General features: G+C 46.5%; 1 protein-coding gene across 1 annotated transcript in view; it reads right to left on the bottom strand.

Moving 5' to 3' along the window:
- Nucleotides 1-25,165, bottom strand: part of LOC119395684 (hydroxylysine kinase) — a 75,862-nt gene extending 50,697 nt beyond the window's left edge. Inside the window, exons 1-2 of the mRNA XM_049416478.1 lie at nucleotides 25,038-25,165; nucleotides 14,362-14,500 (exon numbers count right to left, since the gene is read on the bottom strand). Of these exons, the coding sequence (XP_049272435.1) occupies nucleotides 14,362-14,500; nucleotides 25,038-25,153 (255 nt within the window). The 5' untranslated portion in view covers nucleotides 25,154-25,165. The remainder of the gene's footprint in view (nucleotides 1-14,361; nucleotides 14,501-25,037) is intronic.
- Nucleotides 25,166-27,115: the final 1,950 nt, after the last annotated feature.

Below are 27,115 nucleotides of genomic sequence, written 5' to 3'. Positions count from 1 at the left end.
GTTGCTGTTGCTGTTACTACATGGTGTGCTCCACTTGCAAGGACGCATTAACATCGGACAAGGTACCCGTGATGAACGGAACTTTAAGTCGACCCATGCGCTGCTTCGCATCCCCGCATGGTTCCCTTTAGTGGGAGATGTGGTAATATTTTTTCCCCAAATTCTAACGCTTGCGCGCGACACCAGGGCCGCCAGTGTTATTCGCGCGCATGTTGTCCACTACGCGGCTTTTTTTTTCGCTTCTTATTTTATTGAAGAGGACAACCCAGGCACTACCTGAAAAAAATTCCGACAGATCGCACGTATTGCAAGCGTATTGTGGGAATCGATTTCATGCAAAGCATAATAATATTATCTAGTTTAACGTCCCGAAACCACGATATGATTACGAGAGACGCCGTAGTGGAGGGTTCCGGAAATTTCGACCACCTGAGGTTCTTTAACGTGCACCTAAATCTAGGTACATGGGCCTCAAACATTTTCGCTTCCATCGAAAATGCAGCCGCCACGGCCGTGATTCGATCGTGCGACGTTCGGGTCAGCAGTCGAGCGCCATAACCACTAGACCACCGTGGCGGGGCTTCATGCGACGCAGTCAACGAGTCAACGGCTTATGCCGTGTTCATTTATTTTTTATTTTTTTTTATTTGAGGCAAGTGTTACGAGCTGGACCGACGTCTTTGTGTAAATTGAGTAGTTGCCGGCGTGTAAAGGGCTTACCACGCACTTACTTCAAGCTCACTGGCGCCTAAAGGGTAGGTCATGGTCCGATGCACGATCGCTAGACACGTTAAAGCCCATACGCCAGTTTTATCGAAGCTAAGTGCACGCTACGGTGCGATGAGGTGCGTAATGCTCTGGGTCGTTGGCGTATTGCGCTGGGGTCGAGCAACGGTTGTATATTGCGTGCTGAGTAATAGGAGTACGCATGTAATGCTTGCTAAATTGTTATCAAAGCAGTTAGCCAACACTGCAACCACAATCGACGTTGCCCTTGTATGACTTTTACGTGCAAAACTTCCGGCGGATGCCTTGCTGACGAATACTCGGATTCAGAAATGCGTGATGGTTATGTCGAATCAGCTCAAAGGAGCTGGGGAACGAAAAGAAGGGCATTTTTACAGCAGCTCTTTCCAGCACTGGTGCGGCTCCGTGGTAGGATACTGCCACGCAGAATGTCTGGGTTCGATTCCGATTTGAACGGAGAATATTATTTTTCTTCCATGCGGGTATTTCACTCGTTGACAACGCCTCCGATACCGGTGATGGCGGTAGAAAACTTTTATTTCCAATAATTGACCAGATAGTTGCTGCATGATAATATTTCATGCTTCAATGGCCAGACCCTATTCCGGGAAGCTAATGGCCGCTGCCCGAGTGCGAGCCACCAAGGAGCGTTGCGAATACAAAGTAGAGCAGTCGAGCATGTAGTCCTCCCAAGCCTTTCTAGTTGGAATGGGTGATGAGAAAGGAACTAGGTAGGCGCGCCACGAGGCTACGACGTGGTAGGTAACAGCGTTTTGTACAAAAGGACTGTGAGACTGTCCATCACCTGTGGCGCATGATGATGATGATGAGTAAAATTTAATTTGGCCGATAGAAGATGCAAAGCAGACTTCGCACATACCCGCATACCACGGGCCGCGGTAAGTGGGTATGTGCCACACGTAACCGTTGGAAATGATTTTATGACGTACGCGACCGGAAGGTTGGTAACATTCAAGTTAATAAGTTAAGGCTTTGTTAAGGCTCTGTTAGGGCTCCCTCTTGAGGCTCTGTTAAGGCTCTGTTAAGTTAAGGCGTCTACGTACATAGATAGATAGATAGATAGATAGATAGATAGATAGATAGATAGATAGATAGATAGATAGATAGATAGATAGATAGATAGATAGATAGATAGATAGATAGATAGATAGATAGATAGATAGATAGATAGATAGATAGATAGATAGATAGATAGATAGATAGATAGATGAAAGTGCCTTTGGTTGAGAAAAAAATGATTCGCATTAAAATGCCACAACTACCACGTGCCTGGCGGCGTCCTTGAGAAAGTCATAGACGCAACAGATGGGTGATAGCTTGAACAAGCAACTGAAAAGGCTGAAACAGCCTATCGCTAGCCTGATGGCAAGCTGACCTTTCTAAGTGAAAGATATCCTGCGCTACGTAAAACTGGATGCCAGGAGGCTGATACCTAGCATCAGCAGAGACAAGAGGAAATCAGTGCCAAGCGTTCCGAATTTGCACTGGTTTGGCATCGCCTGGGAAAGATTACGGCTAGATATGGCACGATGGCGTATGCACTTCTCAGCAAAAATAAATTAGGTATATGGTTTGCGCAGCTGTGGATAAGGCGGATTCGGAGCTCTGCAAAAAAGATCGATGTGCAAAATGTTAAATACCAAAAATGAATGACGTTGTGGTCGGGTGCGTATACATTGACCGTAAAGAGACGGCTTAGCGGACGATGCTTAAACTGGAGGTTTCTTGTACGCTGCGCATTTTACTGTCGATGTCGCATATCATGTCTGTTCTAAGGTGCTGACGCTGCGTGCGGTCGACTGCTCGCGCGATATGGTTAATGGGCGAGGCTGTATGTTGCTGATGCATGATCCCTTCCGACTACCTGTGCTTTATTTAGATTGGTTTTCTGCGTAGTAAGCTGAGTGGAGCTCAAAATGAAGCGTTATTCCCCTCACACCTAAGCACTTTTGCACGTGCTCTTGTGCACATGCCGTGAGGCTAAATGAACTGAAACTCAAACCCAGATGGCCCGTTTCAGTTCAAGGTTTATTTGTGCGTGGCTAGGCAGCTGCTACATTCCGGCTTTTGACAGGCAGTGATGGCTGGCTTGAAAGAGGTGGGTGGAAGATCTGTCACGTTAATCTCGATCAGGTCGGCCTCCTTGCCACGAATTTCGACTAGCAACTTAGCCTTCGTGCTTAGGGACAGTCAGAGTACTCACCGCGCTGAAGCAGTGTAGATATTACGGCTCTCTTGATTACGGCTAACGTTACTGTGAAGGAATTTCCTTTCAATTTGCTTGCTTTTGGTGTAGGACATCGGGTGCCAAGATTGGCGAAACAGCTGCGTAAGAAAAGCCAGCATGTGATCTAGATGAATCTGTATCAAGAAAATTCCGGACAAGAATATCTTCATCAGTGTTCTCAAAAAGTTGAGCAATATGTATGGTGGAGGAGTACGTAATTTAGGGCTTCAATGAATCACGTGTCAACATTAGCAACACACTCCTCCAGTATAGTGCCAACGTTAGTGGAGCCAGTAGATTTTAATTAAGATTATATTCAGCTTATAGACACTGCACAAGAACGTGGAGAACGGACAGCGTATCGCTGCATTTTTGCGTACAGGAGTATCACTACAGTCAACAAGATGTGCGTGCCGAACGTGTGCATTATTCTGAGTTTACAGAAATCTACGTCGGTTTGCCGCTGTTGCCAAATTGGTGACGAAGATCTGAGCTGTGCTTTGGCTAGATCTGCTTTATAGGTTTCTGCGTCCTCCAAATTTCGCCACTGGTGCCTCTATATTTTAAGCAAGGCTCGCAATGACTAGCTGAAGAATGACTGCTGCAAGCTCTTGTCGACCTAACAGCTTCATCGGCGAGCGCACTGCCCTCAACAGCATAGGGTAAGATGCGGTTGAGACTAAAGTCCCTAGAATTTTAGAAAAAGAAATCTATGGGACTTCAGTTGAGACATGCATGCTGTGTCTGGGATTGTGATTGTAAAGCAGTTGACAAAGGTGTCGCTCAAGGGTCGATACTTACATCTCTAATATTCCTAATTTCCATAAATTGTCTTACTGTGAAGTGAACCTATATCATGCCACGAACCCTTTTGTATGCAGATAATGCTATTATAGTTAATAAGAAGAGCGAACTGAGCATTGATTTGTAAGATCATGAGCGTTGTAAAAATAAGGATTTAATAACGATAACAAATAAAACAGAGTTTGTTGTTGTCTTTCGTTGAATTGATAACACTTTTTAATCCACTCCTGTCATTTCTGTCAACCGCGACTTCATACCCTGCACTACGCAAAGAACATTTCTGGGCGTTCTTCTTGACGCACACTTCTGATACTCCCAGCGAAATTTTCAATAGAATGTTATCCTGAACACAAATTCCGTGTTCTGTTGTGTGGGCGTGTTTCACACATTTACAGATGATGGCTAATGGTAAAGGAATAATAAATAAAGCGAGGCCACATTTTAATTAACTATCCCATTCAGTGTCTACTTCACTCTCATTCACAGTGTTACAAACGAGTGCTCGAACCGCCAGCGGTTAACCTTGACAGAGCGCGTGCGCATCGAAAACAATTATCAAAAGGCGCCGAAAGCGCGCCACCTCACCCGCTCTTGAGAAGGCGCCCGCCGAGACAGCTAACAACCGCGCAAGATGTGGAAACATCTGGAAATCAATGCGACCAGAGCCGACGCGTCCGCCGCGGCTGGACGAATGTGCGAGGAGTAACTCGCTCTTTCTCAAGCCTTCGCTGTGCTGCGCACAGAAAAGTCCTGTCGAAACACCTCTAACCCGGGCGCGATGCGCTGGTGCACTGTTGGGGCAAACTATAGATGGGGTCCTGCGCCACTGTTCTCTCTGCGTTTGTACGATTTGAGTTCACGCACAACTGCACTCACACCTTCAGTCTCTGCAGTCAAAGTCATCGCGAATGCACAAAATTCATCACAAGCGTGTCAACAGCCCGGCGGCGTGAGGGAACGTATACACGCGTGACATTTTTTTCGATGTATCGATGAACCCTCTACGTGTGTGCAAGAGAATGCCCGCACAAATGTGTGTGGCATTTGTTATTGGTAACTAGCGATGCACACACTACGTGTATGTGAAGAAACATCCGCGCGGCGTGGTCACGCCATCTCTCGGAAAGGGCGAGAAAACCGCGGCGCACCATCGCAACACCTCCAAGAGATGGTGCGACCACACCGCGCGCCCGTATCTCTCGGAGACTGCGGCAACAACAGTAGACGTGATAGCGTAGTCGGGCCCTGTTCGTATCGCCTTCCCAATCGTCAGCCTGCCTTCGCTTCTCGGTGGAGACCTAAACCGCAGGGGCGTAGCCAGAAATTTTTTTCTGGGGGGGGGGGGGGGGGTCAACCATACTTTATGTATGTTTGTGCGTGCGTTTGTATGTGTGCCTGTATATATACGTAAGCAAAACTGAAAAATTTCGGGGGGGGGGGGTTGAACCCCCCCAACACCCCCCCCCCTTGGTTACGCCCCTGCTAAACCATTCCGCAAAGACAGCTGAAGTGCAGACGCCGTCCGGCTCATATCTTTACTTGCATCTACCTCGAGTTTTCGCTCACGGACAACGCTGCTTTTTGGCTCACAACCAAAGACGCCGCCGCCGACACCGGAATTTCTGCGAAACGAGCTCTTTAGCGCTATCGCGTTAAAAAAAGCGGCATACGCATGTACCCGCTGAATAGCTCAGTGAAATCAATTCCCACAGTGCCAGGGATCCACCGGATTTTTTTTAGTTTTATATATTAACACCTACGAGTTTTATGCCGGGATCCACCCGGAATTCAGTGAAATATATCCGTCACGGAAATCACGGCGAAAGAACAGACACGATCACATGGCAAAGACAAAAAAAAAAACGGGAGTCAAACCCACAACCTCTCGGTCCACGACAACAGATGCCGAGCACGCTATCCACTGCGCCGCGGTGAAACACTCTGGAGGCTTTACAAACGCGCCTTTTACATCTTCGACTTCAGGGCTGGGCAGTATCGCGATACAAGAGTATCGCGATAGTATTTCAGAGATACTTTTGAGTATCTGTATTTCTGTATAGAGATACATTAGAAAAAGGTATTTGTATCTCAGTGGTGAAATACATTTACGATGTATCGCCTGTATCGCGATACTATGCAGGACACGGGTATCTCGTTACATTGTCTTTTTTTGTGTCGGAAATGAGTTGAGGCGTGTTTCCAATGGGGGAATGCCGTTTCTTTTTCTTGTTTGTGCCAAGACAAGCAAAGGCGCGCCGCCGGTCGCCGACAGATGGGGCGACGATGGTTTCCCCTCAAGCACAGAATGGTCGATGTGGTAAAGCGCGCGACGCCGCAGACGGCAGAATCGCGGCGGAAGTGTTGTCGGCCTCTGCCGACGAAAGTCACTGTCTCTCAAGGTCACTGCAGCACGCCTACTTTTTTTTCGGGTGGCAAGCCATTACTTCGCGACCCCCCGCGCGGATACCACCTTGGAACAGGCTTTGCAATGCTTCGCGTGCGTTCAGTTTTCAAAGCGGCGGCACTTCCAGAAGCAGTTCCCGTAGTCGCGGCGGAAGTGACTAGAAGATGGCTATATTTGACGCGCTTTAAGCCACCTCTCCAATGTCAGGGTGCGTTCCTAATTGATTACATGCGTGAAACGGTCTTTTGTGGTAGCAGGCTCCCCCACCGCCGGAGCCGACTTCGCCTGTTGCGGCTTTCTGAAATGGGTGCTGGTAGCGTCGGTGGTGGTGAAAGCTTCATTGAAGCCGACAGGGTCAGACGGCTGAGGATTCCGAAGATGGGGACCGACTTGGGATTCTGAACAGTCAGAACAACCGAAGTGAGGGCGGAAGTGTTTCGGTAAATAGATGACCCGAGAAGAGATATCGCCACGCTGCAGGGCAATCCGGCTATGAAGGCGGTATTTATTCACTATAACACGTATTTGTGCTCGCCTTCAGCGGTAGACAGACTTTTTCTTTCGTGAGTCTTGTGCTGAGGCTGAACCGACGCTGTTAGAAGATAGCCCATTTGAGAAGCCTACATAGCAACCTTCTCAGCAAAGCAGATCTTCAAAATAAATATGTGCTTTTTCTCAATTTACTGTTGTTCATTAGTAATTCGAGTGATTTGCTTAAAGTGTGTTATTTCTAGCATAGCTTTGTTTGTTCGCCAAGTATGTCGATTTCGGTGTCCAATCCTTGTTACTGTTGCTGTGAAATATTGTATTTTTATTGCAATTGATACTTGTAATTATGTCATTTTTACTAATTATGTACTTTGTCCGCCCCCCCCCCCCTCCCCTGCAATGTCTTAAAGGGACCCTGAAACGGTTTTTTGAAGTTTTGACAGCGTTTAGGTAGGAGCATCCCCAAATCATTCGCACCAGAAATTAAGCGACGCACTGTGTACCAAGGCCGCTACGGAATTTATATCTATACCCTCCTCCTCACCACTGCCTTGCACCCTCAACCATGGAGGAAGGAATACTAAGGAGAGGCCCTATCGTATTTCAATGCATTGCGAAAAGTGTGGCGGAAGTGACGTCAGATTTATGGGGCAAACAAACCGGTATGGGGCAAACAAAACAGCAGACGCCCCGCCAGCCCCGCGGCGTGCTCTCCGCGGTGGTTAGCTTCTGCGCAGATTTGTAGTCCCGGCGTAAACTTAGCGCGTATTGTGCGGTTCGCACGCAGTAAAATGTTGCAAGCAGACGCTTACCAGGATGTTCGTGCGTGGCAGGCCCGAGCGCTGCGTGCTGAAATTCTTCGTGGAGCGTTTTTGTGCAACAGTACAGAATACCGGTACGTGCCGTGATCAAAAACGTTCAGCCCCTGCATCATCGTATTCGAACTCACCTAGCAGTGACTTACGCGTTCTGCTGGGCGTTAGACCTTCCCTTTCTCGTAGCCCGATTTCCCGATCTGTTGCCGGATTAGCGGTTCTTTGTTCGTGTATATGGAGTGAGCGCGTAGTAGCTATTCGGCGCAACGCCAACCTATAGTTGACGTAACTTCACGTCGAAAAGGACACCGCTGTATTGTATACGCGATCGTGCACGCAAAGTTTGTAATTCCGGTATGCACACAACAAGCACGCAGCGAGCGCACGCCGCACAATACATACATCACGTAGTCCGATAACAACAACGTAAGTTTATTGCCCTTTCGTTGAACGACACAGCCTCTAAAAACGTACGATGCCTTCGGCGCATGTTATGTACGGCGCGTCAGACGCCAAAAACAAAAGTTCACGAGTGTTCCGAGTTGACACAATGAGCAAGAAGCAACAGAGCGCACATCCGAGAGCTTCGCATGCAAATACCATGCATTAGTGATCAGCAATGAAGCGGACGTGTACGTACGCATGAAAAGTGACACCCGGTACTTTCCGCAGTGCACGCGATTTGCACCGGGTACACGCAACCATACGCAACAGCTGGGCATTGCGTAGCTTTCCTAAAGAACACACACAAGGAGCAGCATGCGTGAATCGACTGCGCCGCGGCGCTACGGCGGCGCCGCTTGCACGGCGAAAAAAAAAAGGCTAGAATCGCGCATGCGCCTGCAAACGACACGACGGAAATCGCGAAATGTTTCGAGGCTCCTTCGCTAGGAGGCGATGCGGGTGTTTGCGATGTGGAGGCTTCACGAATGTGACGTCAGGGCCTCTCCTTATTTTTCCTTCCTCCATGCCCTCAACTCACAGACACCCTGACATCGCCGGCGATCGCAGCGCTCTCATGAGCGCACTCGACAGTGAGCTTCGCCCAGCCATGTGTGCCTACGGGTTGCGCGCAATCTCGGAGGCCCAACAAAGACGAAGCTCGCGGAGTGGTTGGTATCTGCTCCGGCAGGTGCCGCCACACTACCAGCAGATCTTATTTTATTCTCCTGTACGGCGACAATCTGCAAAAGCATGCGGACAAACAAACATAATTCGAGAACGATCACCGATACGCGTAAACTCGGGCAATGTTGTTGTGTCTTCAGGGGTGCAGTTACAGCCACAAAAACGTGGATCGTGGCGTTGAACGGATAGCGAGAGCGCGACGCTCATTGCAGCGACGAGCTGAAGGGATTCCGCTCGCCAGATGCCTCACAAACATTCCACGACGTCGCAGCTTTACAATGTGGTACACAACACGGCTAGGGCATTTAGTTATGTCCAAGAAAAGAAACCTCGAGATAAACACTGTCGCTCAGCTCACGTCAACACGGAGTACGTTGTAACACAGGCAGACCACGCTCGCTGCCCACAGGAGGTTCAGTGACGTGTACTGGACATATCCAATCAGATCAGCCGCCTGCGTGACGTCGCGCTTCCAATACGACGCGCACTGGAAGTGGGCGGTTTGAAAACGCGTTTGGCTGAGCCGCTGTGATCGGTGGCGATTCGCATCTTTAAAGCCTTGTAATAAATTACACAGTTTACGCACAGAGCTTACATCGGTCTGTAAATGATCCTTAGGACTTGCTCTACCGGCTCAATGTGTTCGTACAAAATCGTCAAAACCGTTTCAGGGTCCCTTTAATAGCGCTGAGGGTACTGTAATAAATAAATAAATGAACTGAGCGTTTCGATGCACTGCAACTTTAATTACAACATTATGCTGCACTAATAAGTGCCTTTGCGTAGTATGAGCATCCTTAAAATAAATAAAGTATTCCAGTATCTGTATCGCTATAACTGTATTCCGGAATACTTTTTTCGTCTTATTGCAAAAGTATCTCCGAAATATCCCGTTACGTTAAAGGCAAATGTATCTCAGTATCTGTATTTTAGGCTTCCACTTCATGTATTTCGATATCTGTATTCCGGAATACTTTTCTGAGTATCTCTGCCCAGCCCTGTTCGACTTTCCTCTCACAGTGCTCTTGGTCCGCGGAGTGGTGTCGCTATCTGAGAGCGGTAACGTGAAGTAATACATTATGACCGCGGTTTCCGTGATCAGCTCCTGAAATGCGTCGTTGCTACGCGTCCGTCCTATTCAGCGCGTTGTCAATAGAACTGCAATTTTGTCAACGCCTTAACGCACCGTGAGTGTGCGACCTTAGCCCAACCCACGGTCTAAGGTATATATATCTTACACCGTGGCCGAACCCTCGACAAAGCTCATAACATCCATCCATATTAAAAATAGCTCTGCGACGCGCGCCAGCCTCGCCTGGCTGTAACACTGCGTTCCCCGCTTACGCTCGTTGCGTTTTCCTCTAGTGCCGCCGTGGTGTACAATAACATTTTAATATGCGGCGGAATAGTGACCTTATCTTAAGTTCTGCGTCCATTCAGCGACGCCCTTCTGGCTTTCACATCGCTTTCTCTCATTACGCTCTCACCATTACTAATACAGCTACCACAAAGTTTTGTTTAATCATTGATCATGGACTTTAGTAGTCGGGATGGAGATGTGCCATCTATGGTCAACGTGGGTGCATCCACGTTAAACGGTGCTATAGCTGCCAAACACCAATATTATTTGTGTAAGATCTCATATCAATGTACAGTAAACATTCAATTATTTCTGTAAAGACACCTTTTAATTTCGAGTTATACCGATTCCTATGACGGAGGGATCAACCATCTTTTTTGTGTTATGGTCGGTGTATTTCATATTTAGGTTTGTTTATTGTGAAAAGTTGCGGTATTTGTATCGCCACATTCAACAGCGTATTGCTGTTTCTTGGTATCTTTTCGTACTTGTCTCCATTAAAGTTATGACAGGAGGCTCTTTTGATCCATGTGCTATGAGACGCCCTTCTGACTAAACCAAATTAAGCCAACAGAGAATGGAACCAAGGAAGGTACAAGGGACATTATTTGTAGGTTTCAACTCTAGTATGGTGATTTTGACATAAACTGAAATGAATTAAAGTGAATGAAAAATCAACCTGCGGCAAGTGGGGATCGAACCTACAACCTTCGGAGAACGCGTCCGATGGTCTTCAAATTGAGCTACTTGAGCTACGATGGCAGCGGTTCCCCCGTTCGCTTGACGGGTCTGTATGTAATCTTGGGAGTGTCAGCCTGCGACACTCATAGAATAAAAATGATGTCGAAGTTTGGCGAGTCTGAGTGCGAGTGAGTCCAGGTGAGCAGAATACTGTTGAGCTTGAGTCCGAGGGAGGCCTGATAGAGCCTAATATTGGTGAATTCCGTGCGAGTCTGATAGTATAAGTGAACTTTAACCCTTTCAGCCCTGGATTTTTATTGCGAGAGCAATTATATGGACAGTCTGGGCTGGATTTTGCCGTCGCCGTCGCCATGCGCCGTATATGTATAAGTATGTATACATATATAAAAGGTGCGTATTTGGGCCGGTTGGTACATGTTCAACGATACCAGAAACAGCGCGACACACGGGACAGTGAAAGAGACTGACCAAGCGCTGACTTACAACCAAGGTTTTATTCCGTACATGGGGGTATATAGAAGAACTGATAGCTGGGCCAGTTGGTGATAATACTTGAACATGTTTAACACAGCGCAACGACGACGAGGACACAAGAGAAGAGGAGACAAACCACAGCGCTGACTCGCAACTGAATATTTTATTAGAAGACAAGAACGAAAAAAGGGGGGCACTTCAACCCTACACCCATGTGACACACAAAACCAATGAAACGGCAAGTCAGCTGACATCCTGAATAATAAAGAGCCTCACGCAGACCACGTGTACTCTCCAGCACCAGAGAAGTTAAGATATCGTGCTATCTAGAAACCTAACCTCGCTATCATGTAGGGCAATAGAAGGCACACTAATGCACTGTTCTCCCCTTTTTCTGATATTATAAGCTTCAATTATTTCTCGTGTAGTTTGATCTCGGTGTGTCGATAGCACTTCAGCCTCATGAAAGATGGGTGCGCAATGGCACTGCGCAACATGCTGGGACACATGTGAGTATACATTCCCTTGCAACGAACGCCTGTGTTCCATCAATCTAACGTTAATGCATCTACTCGTTTGGCCTATGTATACACGACCACATGAAAACGGCAAAAGATACACGATACCCTTCCTACACTGTACAAAAGGAGTCACGTGTTTGACCCCACAGCCATCTTTATATAGCACACGCAGCGAATGGTTTTATTTTGGTTTTATTTTTTTCAGAAGCTTTCATAGAACTCGTGAACAAAGTTCCACGTCACTGTTCTCCTCTCCTTCCTTTCATGTTGCGTGTGCTATATATACCCCCATGTACGGAATAAAACCTTGGTTGTAAGTCAGCGCTTGGTCCGTCTCTTTCACTGTCCCGTGTGTCGCGCTGTTTCTCGTATCGTTGAATATATAAAAGCCCCAAAGAAAAATAATTCAGAAAAATGCTTCCGACGCGCGGAATCGAACCAGGGACCTTTTGCTCCGCAGCGAGTGGCGCTAACCACTACGTCACGAAACGCACATCCTCCACGTAGCTAACGGCGAGCGTTATTACACACCCTTTACCGCTGGACGGACTCAGAGACGGCAGGCGATATTAAGCGTTTCTTCATTATCAGCGAGATGGCGCTAGGAGCGCGACGGGCGCATTTAAAAGTCGTAGGCGAGCTCGCTCGCTTCTTCTTATATTTGCGCAGGGAGAACCTTGCCCCTCCGCTGTCTGCTCGCGCGGTTTTCTCGTGGTGAGGGGAAGAGGAATGTTTTAAGCTTTCACCGTGATGTCCGCGCTCACGTTACGGAGCGTACGAAAGTCACTCGAGCTCAAGGGACGCCGCTAAACGAACAAACAGAAGATGAGCACGAACTATCAAGTGTCACAGCTCGACACTTGAAGCACGCTAGTTAACTTCGCTACTTCGGCCGCCTTTGCAACAGGAGCGCTGTTCAAACTGGGAGTATCCATTGGCGAGCCTCACTTCGTATACCATTAGTTTCTTGCTATCGCATTCGTTGCTTCGCCCTTGCGGCGAAACAGTGACTTTTTAAATTTTGGTCGGGGACTTTTTGTGCTTGTTTTCCCAATAGTTACGACCTCAGAACATCACAAACGAAAAATTGAGCCAGTGGTGCAACTAATAATAGATTTACAGACATGACATCAAATTAGGTCATCAGGGCTCAGCGGTTGTGAAATGAGAAAATTTGCATCTTTTTTCATGCTGTTCACTAGAATACACAAAATGTGAACCACGTCTCATTTTTCAGTGGGATACTCATTGAAACAGCTTCGGTACGTCGACGCAAAAATTGCGCTTACCCGCCTCATCTGACCCGCCTCGTAGATGTAGATGTAGATGTAGATCCTGTACAGCTAGCCCACACCCACTCAGGGGGATTGGCCAATACTCGGGTAGCTTAGAAAAAATTATTTAAAAACTAGTAATGAGAATAATTTCCTATTTTGTATACCAAATAGATTTTTCACAAGTTAATTTTGTGAGAATAATAATTTTTTTTAAATGGGAAAAGGTGGGTGGAATTAATTTTCATCAAATAAGAATATAGAAACGAATCTTGCTGTACTTTGCTTCTGGTTAACTATAGAACTTTTGAACTGTGGTTATTGCTTAAATCTCTTTGACTGTTCTATGAAATCTTGCATGGCCTCGCATACATTCCCGCTGCTGTGACCAAGGGTAAGTGCACCTAGAGATAGTAAATTTGAGGTTCTCAACTCTAATCCCATGATGCGTAACGGCGTTTTTAGAGATGTCATTCGTAATGTAGAAAACTTCTTACATGAGATCAGAAAGTGTTCTATTGTTTCCTCTTCCCTACAATAAGAACAAAGCGTTGACCCATGACTTCGGACAAGCTTCTTCTTTGCGGCTCCCAGCTCCGCAAGCATTTCACCATTTTGGTGTCAATCGCAGTGGGGATCATTGAAGTAGTATTCCCCCAAGAATTCTGATGTGCTAGGGGAAATGTGTGATGGTGCCAATTGACACCGCCAGGGCCAAAAGGGTTAAAAGCTTGAGCTTGTTGGTAAGGCTTCATGGGTTCGAAACAGCGCGTAAAGTACGAGGACACAGGACCAGTTCAGCGCCTGGTCCTGTCTGTTTTTTCTGTGTCCTCGTACTTTACGCGCTGTTTCGAACCCATGAATGATAGTATAAGGTCGGTGAGCTTTAGTCCGAATGAGCCTAAAGCAAAAATTATGGTATTTGAGTACAAACCCATGAACATAACATTTTCTCCACGAATGCAACATTCCTAAAATCCGTGCTATGAAAAGCAAAAGTTGAACTTCCCAATTATTGGAAGTCTTAATAATGTGTTAATGAATATTTGTTTTGCTGTGGCTTGGGCCATATCTAAAAGCAATTGAAGGAACATACATTTCCTTATAAGACGTTTTTATAGCAGGTTAATATGTTTATGTTGCTATCATGCCCTCGTTAGCTGGTCGTATGTATCACATAGCATCTGAGATATTGTCTTCATATCGTGGTTGTCCTGTTATGTGTTCCCTGATTTATAATTTGGTTTAGAACTGCAAAAGGGAGCCGATGCCTTCGTCAGGCGTCGCAGGCTTTTCCGCCGGCTTCCTCATTTGTAACAAAACCAAAAAAAAGGACCTTCACACTGAAGACATAAGTGTGAAATTTTATTTGCTTTTGTATCGCGCTAGGCTTACCTGCAGTTTGAAGTTGCGATCATCGTAGCTGACTAGTTCAGTAACGTTGTGGGCCGTTATACCAAATTTCTCCTTGGCCAAAAGTGTAGCGCGCTCAGCGTCCAACCAAGGCTTGATCGGCTGCTGCGGAATCATGTTCCTGCAAATGGGAACAATTGTTAGTGCGTTCGCATTCCTGATCGCACCTGCGTCCTTGCGAACTCCTTGAACATTCAATGTCTGGCGATAGTAAACGTGCGCCTTTTGAGGCTTTTAAAGCGCCCTCGTTGTCCTGGAATACCGAACTTCAGTGACCTATCAAGTATGAAAGAAGCTTATCTACCCTTGGATATCCTGCCGCAGATAAAACTTAGTGCTTGAACCGCTAAATTAGTCAAAGTAGCATCAGACGTAACTTCCGTCAGACGTTCTTTGCCCTGGAGTTCGCACGTCAGGCTCCTAAACAACTACATTGAAAGATAATGCAAGACGTTGTGGCAAATTGAAGAAAACACGTTGCCTTTGTATCCCAACATAGGAACACTACTTTTCCAAAGATAGGAGCATTACGAAAATACGCAGCCCGCTGGTGTCGCGGCAGTGACATTCGAGCAATCTCCACTATGCCGCAGCAACCACTTGCGTAGGTGTGGGGAATCGCAGCAGAAGACTTCACAGCACCCCTCAGTAACAACAACCTAGCCAGAAGAAAATTTCGTGTTCTTATCTCAGAAGAATATGCTCAGTGATCCTCTGCCACTTTTTTTATCTAGACGTTCGCCCGCAATTATTGCAATATAAGTTTGGCGCCGTGAAGAAGACAAGAACGCTTGTCGAAACGTTGGCTACAGCGGCACCCCGTGCTCAAGAATTCTTATCAATATAAGCTCTATGTTGCATGACGAGATTGAAGAACGGGCTTTGCCGCTAATACCACGAAATTTCAAATGTCGCAGCAAAACGTTGTGGTTGACGAGGTCAAAGGCTTTGGAGAATTCAACAATAAGGTCAGTATCATTTTCTGGTTTTCGAATTTGTATGATATAGACTCCTTCTGAGCGAAAAGAGCATGTTCAGTGATATCATTTTACGGAAAGGGTGTTGTGCGAGATATATAAAAGTCTAGGAATCTAGGGTGATGTATGTTTGTAATGGAAAGAAGGAGGATGAGGGGAAGAATAGTGCCCCCTTTTCCGTCCCCCTCTCGCACCTCCCACCGCCCACACTACACAAGCTGTGTAAAACCAAACTCGACAGATATAACGTAAAACTTTCTGTTTTGTTTCTGTTTGGTGTTCGGCAGTAGCTATTTATGATATGTCGAAATTTAGAATTGTTATCCATGTTTGGAATCTCCATAAATCAAAGTATAAGCACAAAGGTTTCTAATACTGTTTCCCTCGGCGACTCCATATTTCATCGGTTTTTCATCTGAGTGTTATCCTGCAAGCATTATAACCTGAGTTCGATGTTGTAAATACGGTGAGTGTAAATAATGGACCATGCTTCTAATACAATACAAAACGCCCTGGCTGACGAGGCCAAAGCCCTCGGAAAAGTGTAGACATAAACCTAATACGTGTGTTGAATGTCAAAGTTTTCTCTTATAAACCCCCAGCAAGTTCGGTCGATACTTTTTACGGAGACCGCATTCAGCAGGCTAAGTAATATTGTGAAGGCTTGCGAATTTATATCTTAGACGTCATACTTTTCCCTCCTATTTTCGACACTGAGAAGAACTGTGCGCTTGCCCCTCCGTATCTCCTGAGTCCTAGTAAATACATGCCTATGCAAACGGCACAAGCTTATCCTTCGACGAGATCTGGGCGGGCCTAACGTTAAACTGTTCTGTGTCGCATGTGTTCCGTATTCGTTATTTCAGCAGTTCATGCTTGTTCAAAATCGTTTCAGTCGTGGCCACAGTGTCTGTGTGTAACGCGATGCAACGAAAGCCGCAAAACGCCCCATCGCGCAATACTGATCGTGCACGATCAGGCAGAACAGAATACAAAAAAAAATATTTCTGATACAGCATCCTTCTCGCTGTCAGACACTCGCCATTAGTCAGAAATTCTTCAGCTGCACTAAAATTGCCTGCCTGTCGCGGGACGGCCTAAAACCATGAGAAATTCAGACGGCAAAGTCACGTGTATGCGCTAAACGGTTAATATGACGAACGACAGTTGAAGCTTTTAAGAATGACCGCACACTGCCGCGTTCCGAACGTAACAGAAAGTTGCATGACAACCCAGCGACCGCCTTGGCAGCGGCTACTCAAAGCAGCTGCCAAGAGTGTTCTGGAGCAAGACTTTGATTTGGGCGAGTTGGTACATGCTTAGCTGGGGAAAAACAGCGCAATAAAGGACGAGGACGCAGGAGCACATAATACTGGACTCAGCGCTCGTCCAGTCTACTGTGTTCCTGCGTCCTCGTCCTTTTTTGCGCTGTTTTTCCCCAGCCAAGAGTGGTTGTGTTTACGTATAATAAATATTTGAAATAGTAGTATATAATGCTACCGATCCGTTCGTGCCCATATACGACATCGTTTTGCGAAATCCTCTTTGATGACGCAGCGTTTTTTTTTTAACTCGAAGCTGTCAAGGCTAGCTGTAATTTGTGCAGCCTACGGGTATGTGCCGTGTGCCTACGAGAAAGCAATCATAATCACAAGAAAGAGCCCAGTTCATTAGACTCTCCACCACGCGATCCGGACGGCACATCTTCACACGGATTGGTATACCAATTGCAGCGATAGATAACAACCATAAAGAAATTCCCAACGATCTGAGGGAGAATATAACAGTTCTGCCTGTTCCAAGGAATGTTCATCCCATTCATAATGTGAGCAGAAGGCAATCCAGAGCCAAAACCCTGCTAGAAAAAGCTAAAAATTAGGCTGAACAATGCTGGTTTGTCGACGCGGCTTTCATGTCCAATAAACGAGCCTCCACAGTAGTACTTGTGAACGGCGAAGGTGAACTCGTCAACTCGGCTTCCACCTACACCACAGAATCAGAAATTCCTGAGCAAGTAGCCATCGCACTTGCACTTTTAGGCCCAAATAGATCGAGGATCCAAAGCGATTCTAGGGCAGCCGCCCGCGCTTTTGCCAAAGGAGTTATTTCCAGACAGGTTCTGGCAATTCTCAAGGGAAAAGTAATCAAACCACACACCATCATCTGGTTTCCTGCTCACATGGGAGAAATCAACGGTGCTCCCGCGAACCTCAAAGAATCTGCCCACACTGCTGCACGAAGACTTGCCAACCATACAGCCACAAAGCAAGAAGATGCTGAGGTTTGAGAATGCAGGGATCGCCTCCTCTCTTACAACGAGCTAACCAAGTACTTCTACCTAGGACGCAGGGTCTTCCTCCTCCGCACAGTAAACTAAATAGAGCACAGGCGATTACGCTAAGGTTCTTACAAACAAGAGCCTATCCGAACCCGCTGTTAATTAACAAGATTTCTCTGGAGTTCTCTACTCCTACAACATGCCAAACATGCCACGAAACCATAGATCTCACTCATATGTTCTGGCGTTGCTCCACGTTACGCAGCGACAAGGAAAACACTGAAGCTGCGTCCGACATTAGAGGGACAATTATGGGCAGTCAAACGGGCCCGTGAAGCGGCCGAAAGGCTAGGTCTTTCGGTCCCAACTTGGGAGCAGGCCGCTTCGCGCTAGGAAACTAGCACGATCTATTGGACCTCAATAAAGTTCTTTCATCCACCCATCATCCATACACGAGCATGTGCCACAGAAATTGGGTAAATCCCACTAATCACCACTGCTCAGCTAAAAATGAAGAATAAAATATTGTCATCGAAGAGGTATGCGGGTATCATCATCATAAATCGGTATCTGCCAGAGAAATCGGGTAAATCCCAAAACTCACCACTGTTCCACTAAAAGTGAAGAAGAAAGCTTTCAAAACCAAACAGGTGTACGGAGAGAAGCCAAATATTTTTAACAGCGAAGCTGTTAAGGCTAGCCGTAATTTGTGCAGCCCACGAGTATGTGCCGTGCGGCCTACGCGAAAACTATCATTTTCATAAACGGGTATGCGCCACAGAAATTGGTCCAATCCCACTACTCACCGCTAGTCTACTAAAAATCAAGAAGAAAACTATCGTCATCAAACGGGTATGCGGAAAGAATCCAAGCCAAAGAGTGAACTGGACAAGCTGCCGGCCCACCCTACCGACAACCTAGCTGCCACCAAGTTCTGCTTAGCTGCAACTAGAATAGGCAGCCCGTAGATCTATGAGAGGTGTGAACGCTGGGTTTCAGCGCGAGGTGCTGCCTCTAGAGTTTCGACTTCCGTGTCGTGTCTGTGACTGTCCGTGATTTAACTCGAACCTGTATGCGCTGAGAATCAACGTAGAAACAACCTAGCATCACCTAGCAAAAGCCTAGCTATGACCTAGAAGCAACGTAGAAACAACCTACATCACCTAGCTAAGGCCTAAAAACAACCTAGAAGCAACCAGATTAGTCTTCAGAATCGTCCAGCTTCGCTATTTCAAGCCTTGCGCGGCTTAGTGAACGCTTCGCCAATTTCTTAATTGCGGTTCACGGGACTACCCTGCCGTCGTCCCATGTCTCGCGTTGGGGTCACGCAGGTCCCATATTTGGTACACATAAGTCGAGCAGGCTGCACGTTTTGAACGCCAGCGGTTGCTTGCCTGTGAACGCCAGCATCGCCGAAGGACTAATTCGTCTGTCCGAGCTAGCGAAGCGACAGCGAAAGGCCAGCGTCGGGGATTAGAAACAGATCTACGCAAGAGAGAAGGGTAGGTGAGACGCTAGCGCCGGGAGTTAGACGCGCCACGCTCGGAACAGCATGCAGTAGAAAAACAGCAGAAAGGCGACTATACACTCTAAGGCAAAAGGGTGTTAAAAGAGTCTGGTTCGTCCCTTTGGGGACTAGTAGGGCTGCCACAACCATTACACCCTTTAAGGACTAACGGCACTGGGTCTAACATTTAGTCCCCACAGGTCACCTCAGTGGACTAACATTTAGTCCTCACATTTACACCTTACCGGCCAACTGTTAGTCCCCACAGATTACCTCAATGGACTAACATTTGGTCCTCACGTTTACACCTTACTGGGCAACCCTTAGTCCTCGCAGTTGCACCTCGCCGGATGAACGGTCGGTCCTCTCAAATACTCCATTCGGATGAATTGTTTATCCCCATGATTTTCTACAGTTACTCTCCGCAAGGCTTAATACTTTTTTCGCGTGTTTCTTTCCGCACTGAGCAACAAATGCCGCGGAGAAGAACGCGCGAAAAAATGTTTAGTCATGCGTGTGTCACTGCTTTCGCAGTCAATGCGACAGCGAAAGGCAAAAGTGAAACAATGAAACGTTTTATTTTCCTCTATGCATATGAAGTTTCTACTTTCTTTCGTTGAATTCACTGCAAAATGTCCAATAGAGATCCAGCCGCGTTGTCATGTCCCGTACAGTCCTTTTTGTGAAGCTGCTCCAACGGAAGAGTGACCCGAGCGAGGAGGGCGGTTAGTTCCCTTGACAACGGTTTGCACACGGAACGTATGCAACACACGGCCTGCATCTCCCGCGTGGTTCATCCCTTTGCAGACTAACTGGTTTGCACACGGCACGCATCCCTCTGCGCTTGCTCCTCAACGGTCTATCCGTTCATCGCGCGCGCCTATTGGGCTCCGTTACTCCTCTCTCGGGTAATTTTGCCGTAGAGTGTAGAACAGAAAATAAACAATCGCAAAACAAATCAGATAATAACGAGAAAAGAAGAGAAAAGGATATAAAATGTCACATGATCACAGGGAAAAATAAACGCAAGAAAAGAATACAACAGAGCAGATAAACACACGGTAAACATAAAGCAACAAATCTAGCTTGTTCAGCAAGCCAGGGCTATTGCCGAGGACATCGCCCGATGTTCCCCGGATGACGGACGACGGCTCCTGGAGGCCTAGACCAGGCCAGTGATTCCTCGTTGGACTCTAAATAAAGTTTATTACCTACCATAGACAGAACACGGTCGAATCAATACTCCGCAACTTTTACAGCTTTCTCTTCTTATGGAGCTGGCTTTGATTTGTGGCGTTTTCTTTTTCTTAAAGAGCCAAATCCACAAAACGCAACTCGGCTAACTTTCATGAGAACGTAAAGCACGCCTAGTGTATTTCACAATTAAAACGTCTGTAATCAAAATGGGGCCATTCCTGATTGCAACATGAATTCAAGACAGCAGTTTCGAATAGAAAATGAGCCCAATCTAGCGTTTGTTTGAATCAAACTGAGCCAGATCCATTAAAACAACACTCCGTCAACAACTGTGACCAAAACAACCAACGTGGCCGTATTCAGTTTGTTTAGTTGTTTTGTTATCGTGCTTTCGCTCCAGAATTGCTTTTGCTTGGGCGAGTTGGTACATAATGAAGGACATGATATTGTTGGGAAAACTCGAATGGAAAGAGTAAGATGCCGACTTTCCTACTCCTGCCTGTCTGCTAGTGTTTCTTTTCGGTTTTCCCCTACAGTGTAATATCCTTCTTTTGCTCCAAGACGGTATTCTTGAAATGGAAGACGATGGAAAGTAAGTTATTGGGAACCGTTGTATTCCTTGAAGAAGAAGAAGTGATCCAAACGGCACGGCATAAAACTAGCTAGGAATCTAAGAAGAAGAAGAAGAAGGTGATGATGAGCTGAAGCATTTTTGGAGGCCTTATGCCTCCACTGCAACGAGAGTGAATCTCTGCATCATTTCTTTTTAACATGCAGATTGTTCACAAATCAAAGAAAACGATTGCTAGAACAACCTCTCCGAAGAATGGGCTTGAGTTTATCCCTTCCGGTGGTTCTTTCTTTTGGTGCAACTGACATGAGCTTTAGCCACAGGAACGTTTGCGAAGCCGTGTGCGATTTTTTACGGGAAACAAAAAGAATAGAATGTTAAGTTTATCTACAATTTCACTGTTTCTACCTATTGGTTTCTTTCTTTCTTTTTTTTTTTGAAAATCTGGATTGGACCAGTGAATTTATTTTTATACCATTCATTCCTAAACATATTCGGATTTTAAAACAATCTTATTTCTAAAATAAGGTACCACTCGTTTCATGGCCGATCCCCCACGGTGGGTTGCGCGAAGTAGCTGAGGATCGACCAACCAATCTTCAGTAGATACAAGGAACAAGAAAACGCTGCCGACAGTCCAGGACACTGCGCCTGTTTCCAGAAAGGACCGCTCGCTCTTCAAGTCTAGTCATCGCCATTACGCCCATGAAACAAAGGACGCCACCGACGAAGGCACAAGATGGCGTCAATATAGTCACAAACAATTACTATATCGTTAATTTGGTGCCATTTAGACAACTTTTGCGAAGCCAATTCAAGCCCAAATGAAATGTTCCTGTCTGTAAGAGCCAAATCGAAATTTTAATCCTGAATACCGACTATAGTAAGCTTTTAGCCGCAATATAGCTTTGGAGTATTTTGCTGATACGAGCCCACTGGCAAAAAATTGTTGGAGCAGGCCTGACCATAATGTCACTTGCAAAAAACTGCATTTTTCTCAATTTCACTTAAAGTGGACTTGGCTCTTTTAGAAGAAAAAAAATGCGGGAAGTTTGCACTAAGTCGCGCAAAGCTTCGCACAGCAAAGCACGGGCCCGTCGCTCGTATTCCCGTCGACTGACACGTCTAGCTTCGAGATGCGCGGCTTCCCCCTCGGGAGTGCGCACTTTCTTAGGACGCCCCATGACTGTCTCGGCACGATCGGGCGCAGTCAGGCTATGCACTGTGGAACGGAGATTGCGCGCGATGTCTCCGTCAGTGGACGTGGCTTAGCTACTGCGCATGCGCGGCTTGGCCAAGTGGTGCGGTATCTGGTCGCCAGACGACGCGATGCTTGCCTCCTCTTACGTTCTATCTTAATTTCTCTCTATTTCTCTCTCTTTCGTTGATATTCTCTCTTCCCTATTCATAGCAGGGAACAGCGAAGATACACGAGACAAGACAGACTGACAGGACTTGGCGCTGAGACTGACAGGACCTCACGCTCACTTCCCTTGCTTATTCCTTCTGTGCTACGCTTTACTCTCTCCCCTCCTCCTTTCCGTCCTCCACACTATCACATCTCTCCTCACGCTCACTTTTCTTTCCCACCTCTTTGCTACACTATACTATATTAGCCTACGCTGTGCTCTTTTAGCGTGCCTGGATAGCCGAGTGGTTTGAACGCTCGCCTTCGGATCGAGGGTACGTGGGTTCGAATTCCGCCTCGTCAAGAATTTTTTTTCGGCAATAATTTCTCTCTTTTTTTATATCTTTCTTTCTTTCTGTCTCTCTATTTCTAGCTCTCTCTCTTTCTTTCTTTCTTTCTCTCTCTCTCTCTCTGAACTCGTCCTCTCAACCATCAGGGTTATTACAGACCACGCCAGAGCGGTGAGTAGCGAGATTTTCCCAAAATCTGTGGCACATACCCGTTCATGATGACGACAGTTTTTCGCGGAGTAGAGACGTTTTTATGCGAGCTTTACCAGCTTCGCTGCTAAAAAAACGCCACATGCTTTTTCTTAACGCCTTGTGGCAAGCCGCCGAAATCATCGCAAGCCGTCGTATCACAAGCAAGGCGAAATATAATAATTGGAGACGCAGGCAGAACCTTCATCCTCCGGTGCTTCACTTTGGCTCTGGGAGTTCGGCTAAACAGAAACACTCAACACCTTCGCGCGCTCGTCAACTCTCTGCAGCCGGGGATATAGAGCAGGCAGTGCTACTCGTTTTCGAAGGAAGAAGAAAAAATAGCTTTTTCTAAACATGAAGAACGTTTGATTGGCCTCTTCATAAAAACTTGCTAGTTTCCGCCCGTGATTGCTTCACTGGTGACGTCAGGTTGACGTCTGGCAGAACAGAATAAAAACAAGACGGAATACTTTGACGTTATGGTAGAGTTCCGCGATGGCCTACTCCGGAAAGATTTAGGCGGCTCGCACCACCGAGAAGATACGGCGCGCAATGGTGGGGCACGGAAGTGACGTTCTTTACTGCAGAACCAGGTGATAAGCATAGGCGTGTGCACGAGGGGGGCAGAGTAGGCGACCTCCCCTCCCCCCCTGGTCATGTGATGGAGCGCCAAATCTGCCCCATACCTCAGTCGGACCTGTCCTGTCATTGTTTAAAGTGAAGTTTATAGACGTGCAGGTTTCCAACGATAGTTACGGCCGAGGACCACTGATGTTGCGCCCAAGAGCTGTTTATTTCCCATTTATTACCTCCGCAGAGCCAGAGAACAAAGGCAGGCCGTTGTGAGAAGCACCTCATCACTTCATTTTCATTTTTGCATCCACTGCCAAGTTTGTTTTCTTTCTAACTTGACCAACGGAGGGAGGGGGGGATAGGTGCTACGGTATGAGAAGTCTTCTCTGGTTAAAGGAAACAACCGACAACACAAGTCGTCGAGGAAGTGCATTATTCGGCTCATGACCATAAAGGCAGGCGGATGCATCGACGTTGTTTGCTTAAGTCATGGAATTGCAAATTGTAAATCTTTCGCCATACTCATACCTTATTGAACAGACCACGAAAGTCACTTTTCGAAAAAAATTAAAGTTGAGACACTCCGTGAACGATCAATAAATTCTTAAACGTTGAGTAATTAATATTTCATTGTATTCCAGAAATCTATCACCTCATTGTATAAATTATCGCAAGAGACCAACCACACTTCACTTAGAATTGGATGTTCGCTGCAGGGGCGTAGCCAGAAATTTTTTTCGGGGGTGGGGGGGGGGAGGTTCAGCCATACTTTATGTATGTTCGTGCGTGCGTTTGTATGTATGCGTGTATATATACGCAAGCAAGACTAAAAAATTACGGGGGGGGGTTGAACCCTACTAACCCCCCCTTCCCCTTGGCTACGCCCCTGGTTCGCTGCGGCACAATGCTGCTATCGCAGTAAATGAGGAATCACCGAAATCTGCTCTTCTGTTGCTGTCCTTTAAGGAGGCCCCTCCATGTTCACGTGCCAGCATTTGATAACGAGCGCCTACGGGGGGATAAGTACCCCTTCCTTATCTGTCACAACCACTACTTCAATTGCAGGAACAACTGTGACCGCAAGCACTTGGGTCACGTCGAGAGGCCCTCAATAGCAAGATTACCTGCGACAGATAGCTGCGATCTATCTCGCCGCAGGCCAGGCCGTGAAAGTGCGCACGTGCGTACTTCCTACCGACGACTTACAACAGTTATTTCCATTGCGGGGTCGGGAGCATCACAAGATTAGCACGCTTGATTTGCTTCCGCCGGTATTTGTCGCCAATATTTATCGGACATGTATTCTATCTCCCAATTCTGTTATCTACCTCGGTTCTATCTCTGATATGTATTAGCTGGCTCGCCTACAATCAGGGTTGCAGTTAATTTATTCTGTTTCTTCGTACACGCAGCCACGAATTTATCCACACTACCGCAAATAAACGACAACGCAGGTGGACTTGCATGCGGGCACTAACAAAAGTTCATGACACTTTACAATCACCGGTAGAATTAGGCTGGTACTACCTGCACAACGTCTCTCCTTTTACTTGGTAGAAAGGGTACCACCGGTGCTTCTTTTATGAAACGAGGCGAACGCCAAAGAAGCCGAAAGCATCGCCAACGCGTAGCTGCGCTTCCGATAAACGAAACACCGGGGCTTACCTTGAGTGGCGCGGCGTTGCAGCGTAACTCCTATATGCGATGGCTGTATTCCGCCGTATTCCTTTGACGGGCACTGGACACGACTGATGGGGCAATGTGGCTCTCGCTTCTCGCATCTCCAAAGTTCTCTCCCCAACGTCTCTCTCTCCCCCGGACCGATAAAAAGGAAGCAGCGTGGACGCGCCCCCCTCCTGGCCACCGAAAGGTCAAAGGAGGAGCTCGATCGATTTATCAGCGCCATCTGATGCGCTTTCAGAGAGCGAAAGCATCCCGGCAATTCACTACAGGTGCTGCCGGCACACTGAAACAGGCTGTTGGAACAGAGTGTAGCCTAGGCACCGATGCGAACGTGGCCAAAATTTATAACCCCACATATTTTAACTATTGTGACAGAACAAGAAATGCCTCTTCCAGCATAAATGTGCATATCATTAAGTCACCTGGCATGTCTAGAGTAAACAAAATTCGATGGAGGCGAAATGCTAGAGGCCCGTCAGCTGCGCGATGTCAGTGCACGTCAAAGAACACCAGATCGTCCAAAATTCGACAGCCCTCCACTACGGCATCTCTCATAATCATATCATGGTTTTGGGACGTAAAACCGCAAATAATATTACTAGAGTAAAAAATTCTGGCAGATCCCAGGCGCTGTGGGAATCAATGTTATGCGAGGCAGTCAGCATGCAGCTATATGGCGCATTCTTTGACACTCAGTCAACTGCTCCTAGGTGTATTGACGTCTTCTTTCTGTAAATTTTGTGGGTGTGAGCGTGACGGGTGCTTGCCAGGCACATCGACTACACTATGACAACTAAAGAACTGCCTATCTAGCGGATGCAACATCGGCGCCCTCCGTCGAGCGCGGACATCACTTTAGTCTAGAAGAGATATGCAGGCTCCGGCGCGCTGGCGTTCCTATCATACAAGTATATGAAACGTTTGCTTGCGCATTCCTGCAGCTTCGCGCAATGCTAAACTACAAGCAGAAGCCCTATAGTGTCGCATATTGTTAGGGGTGTTAGAATATTCAAAAACTTCAAATAACGAATCGAATAGCATTCGATTCGGTACTCGGATGCAACAGTACATATTCGATTCGGTACTCGAATTGAATAGTACATATTAGAAATACCGATTATTTTTCGAATAGTTTTCGAATGATCAGCAACGACGGAAGAATCGCAAAACAACGAAACTTTGGAAGATCTAAAGGTCATTTTTCTTCTTTTAATCACTAAATTACCAATGTGCATGTAGCCCAAGCTTGTACGAGACGAGAGCCGCTATAGTAATTAGTGAATGAAGGCATTTTTTCTACTGAAAACTTTTTTTCTGAAATCGCATTAATCAGTTCGTGTCTTCATCTTGTAATAACTGAAGGTGGGGACTACGACTGCATTCGGCTTCACGAATCACAACAGACGCAAGTGTTGTGTTTGCGTAAGTTGTTATTGAAGATACAGCGTCCTGCACTGACGTTTACATGCTTTTGGTGCCGAGGCCCATGTTCTGATGACAGGTTTGTCTGTTTCATTACATCTTTAGCAGTATTCGTTTTTATGTCTCAGTTTCATTTAAAACCAGGCGACAAAGTATCACCTTGATTACTGTAGTCACTGCTGTATTTCAACCTAGAGTTACAGAATATTTCAAAGATTCTGGTCGCTGTTGTATGTCAGCTTACTTCAGTTCTTTTTTTTTTTCATAATTGTGGTTCTTGTGAGATGGTTAAAAGCAACCGTAATGTACTGGGTTGAAAGTGTGTGAATACTTGTTTCAAATAAAATGTGGAATTTTTGGACTGTTTTGAAAATGGTTCCTTACTGTTCTAAAACTATTCGAAGGGTATCCGGTTAGTATCCTTCCTTTTGACTCACCCAATTTGTCACGGCGGCCTCTGCCCCACCCCACACTCCCGATTTTGCAGTTGCGCTGTTCTCCTTTGTTAGGATTGGAGGAGAGGGTACAAAGCATATAGACACAAGCGCTAAGGAAATCAGTTCCAGCTTTGAAGAAGACAAGTCCACTTGTCGAAACATCGGCTCGAGCACGCACAACCTCTTTACGGATTTTTTTCA

Source organism: Rhipicephalus sanguineus, chromosome 6, assembly GCF_013339695.2.
Source record: "Rhipicephalus sanguineus isolate Rsan-2018 chromosome 6, BIME_Rsan_1.4, whole genome shotgun sequence".
In the NCBI taxonomy this organism is placed as follows: Eukaryota; Metazoa; Arthropoda; class Arachnida; order Ixodida; family Ixodidae; genus Rhipicephalus; species Rhipicephalus sanguineus.
Note: the sequence above shows the minus strand (reverse complement) of the source record. Positions and strands in the feature narration are given on the sequence as shown.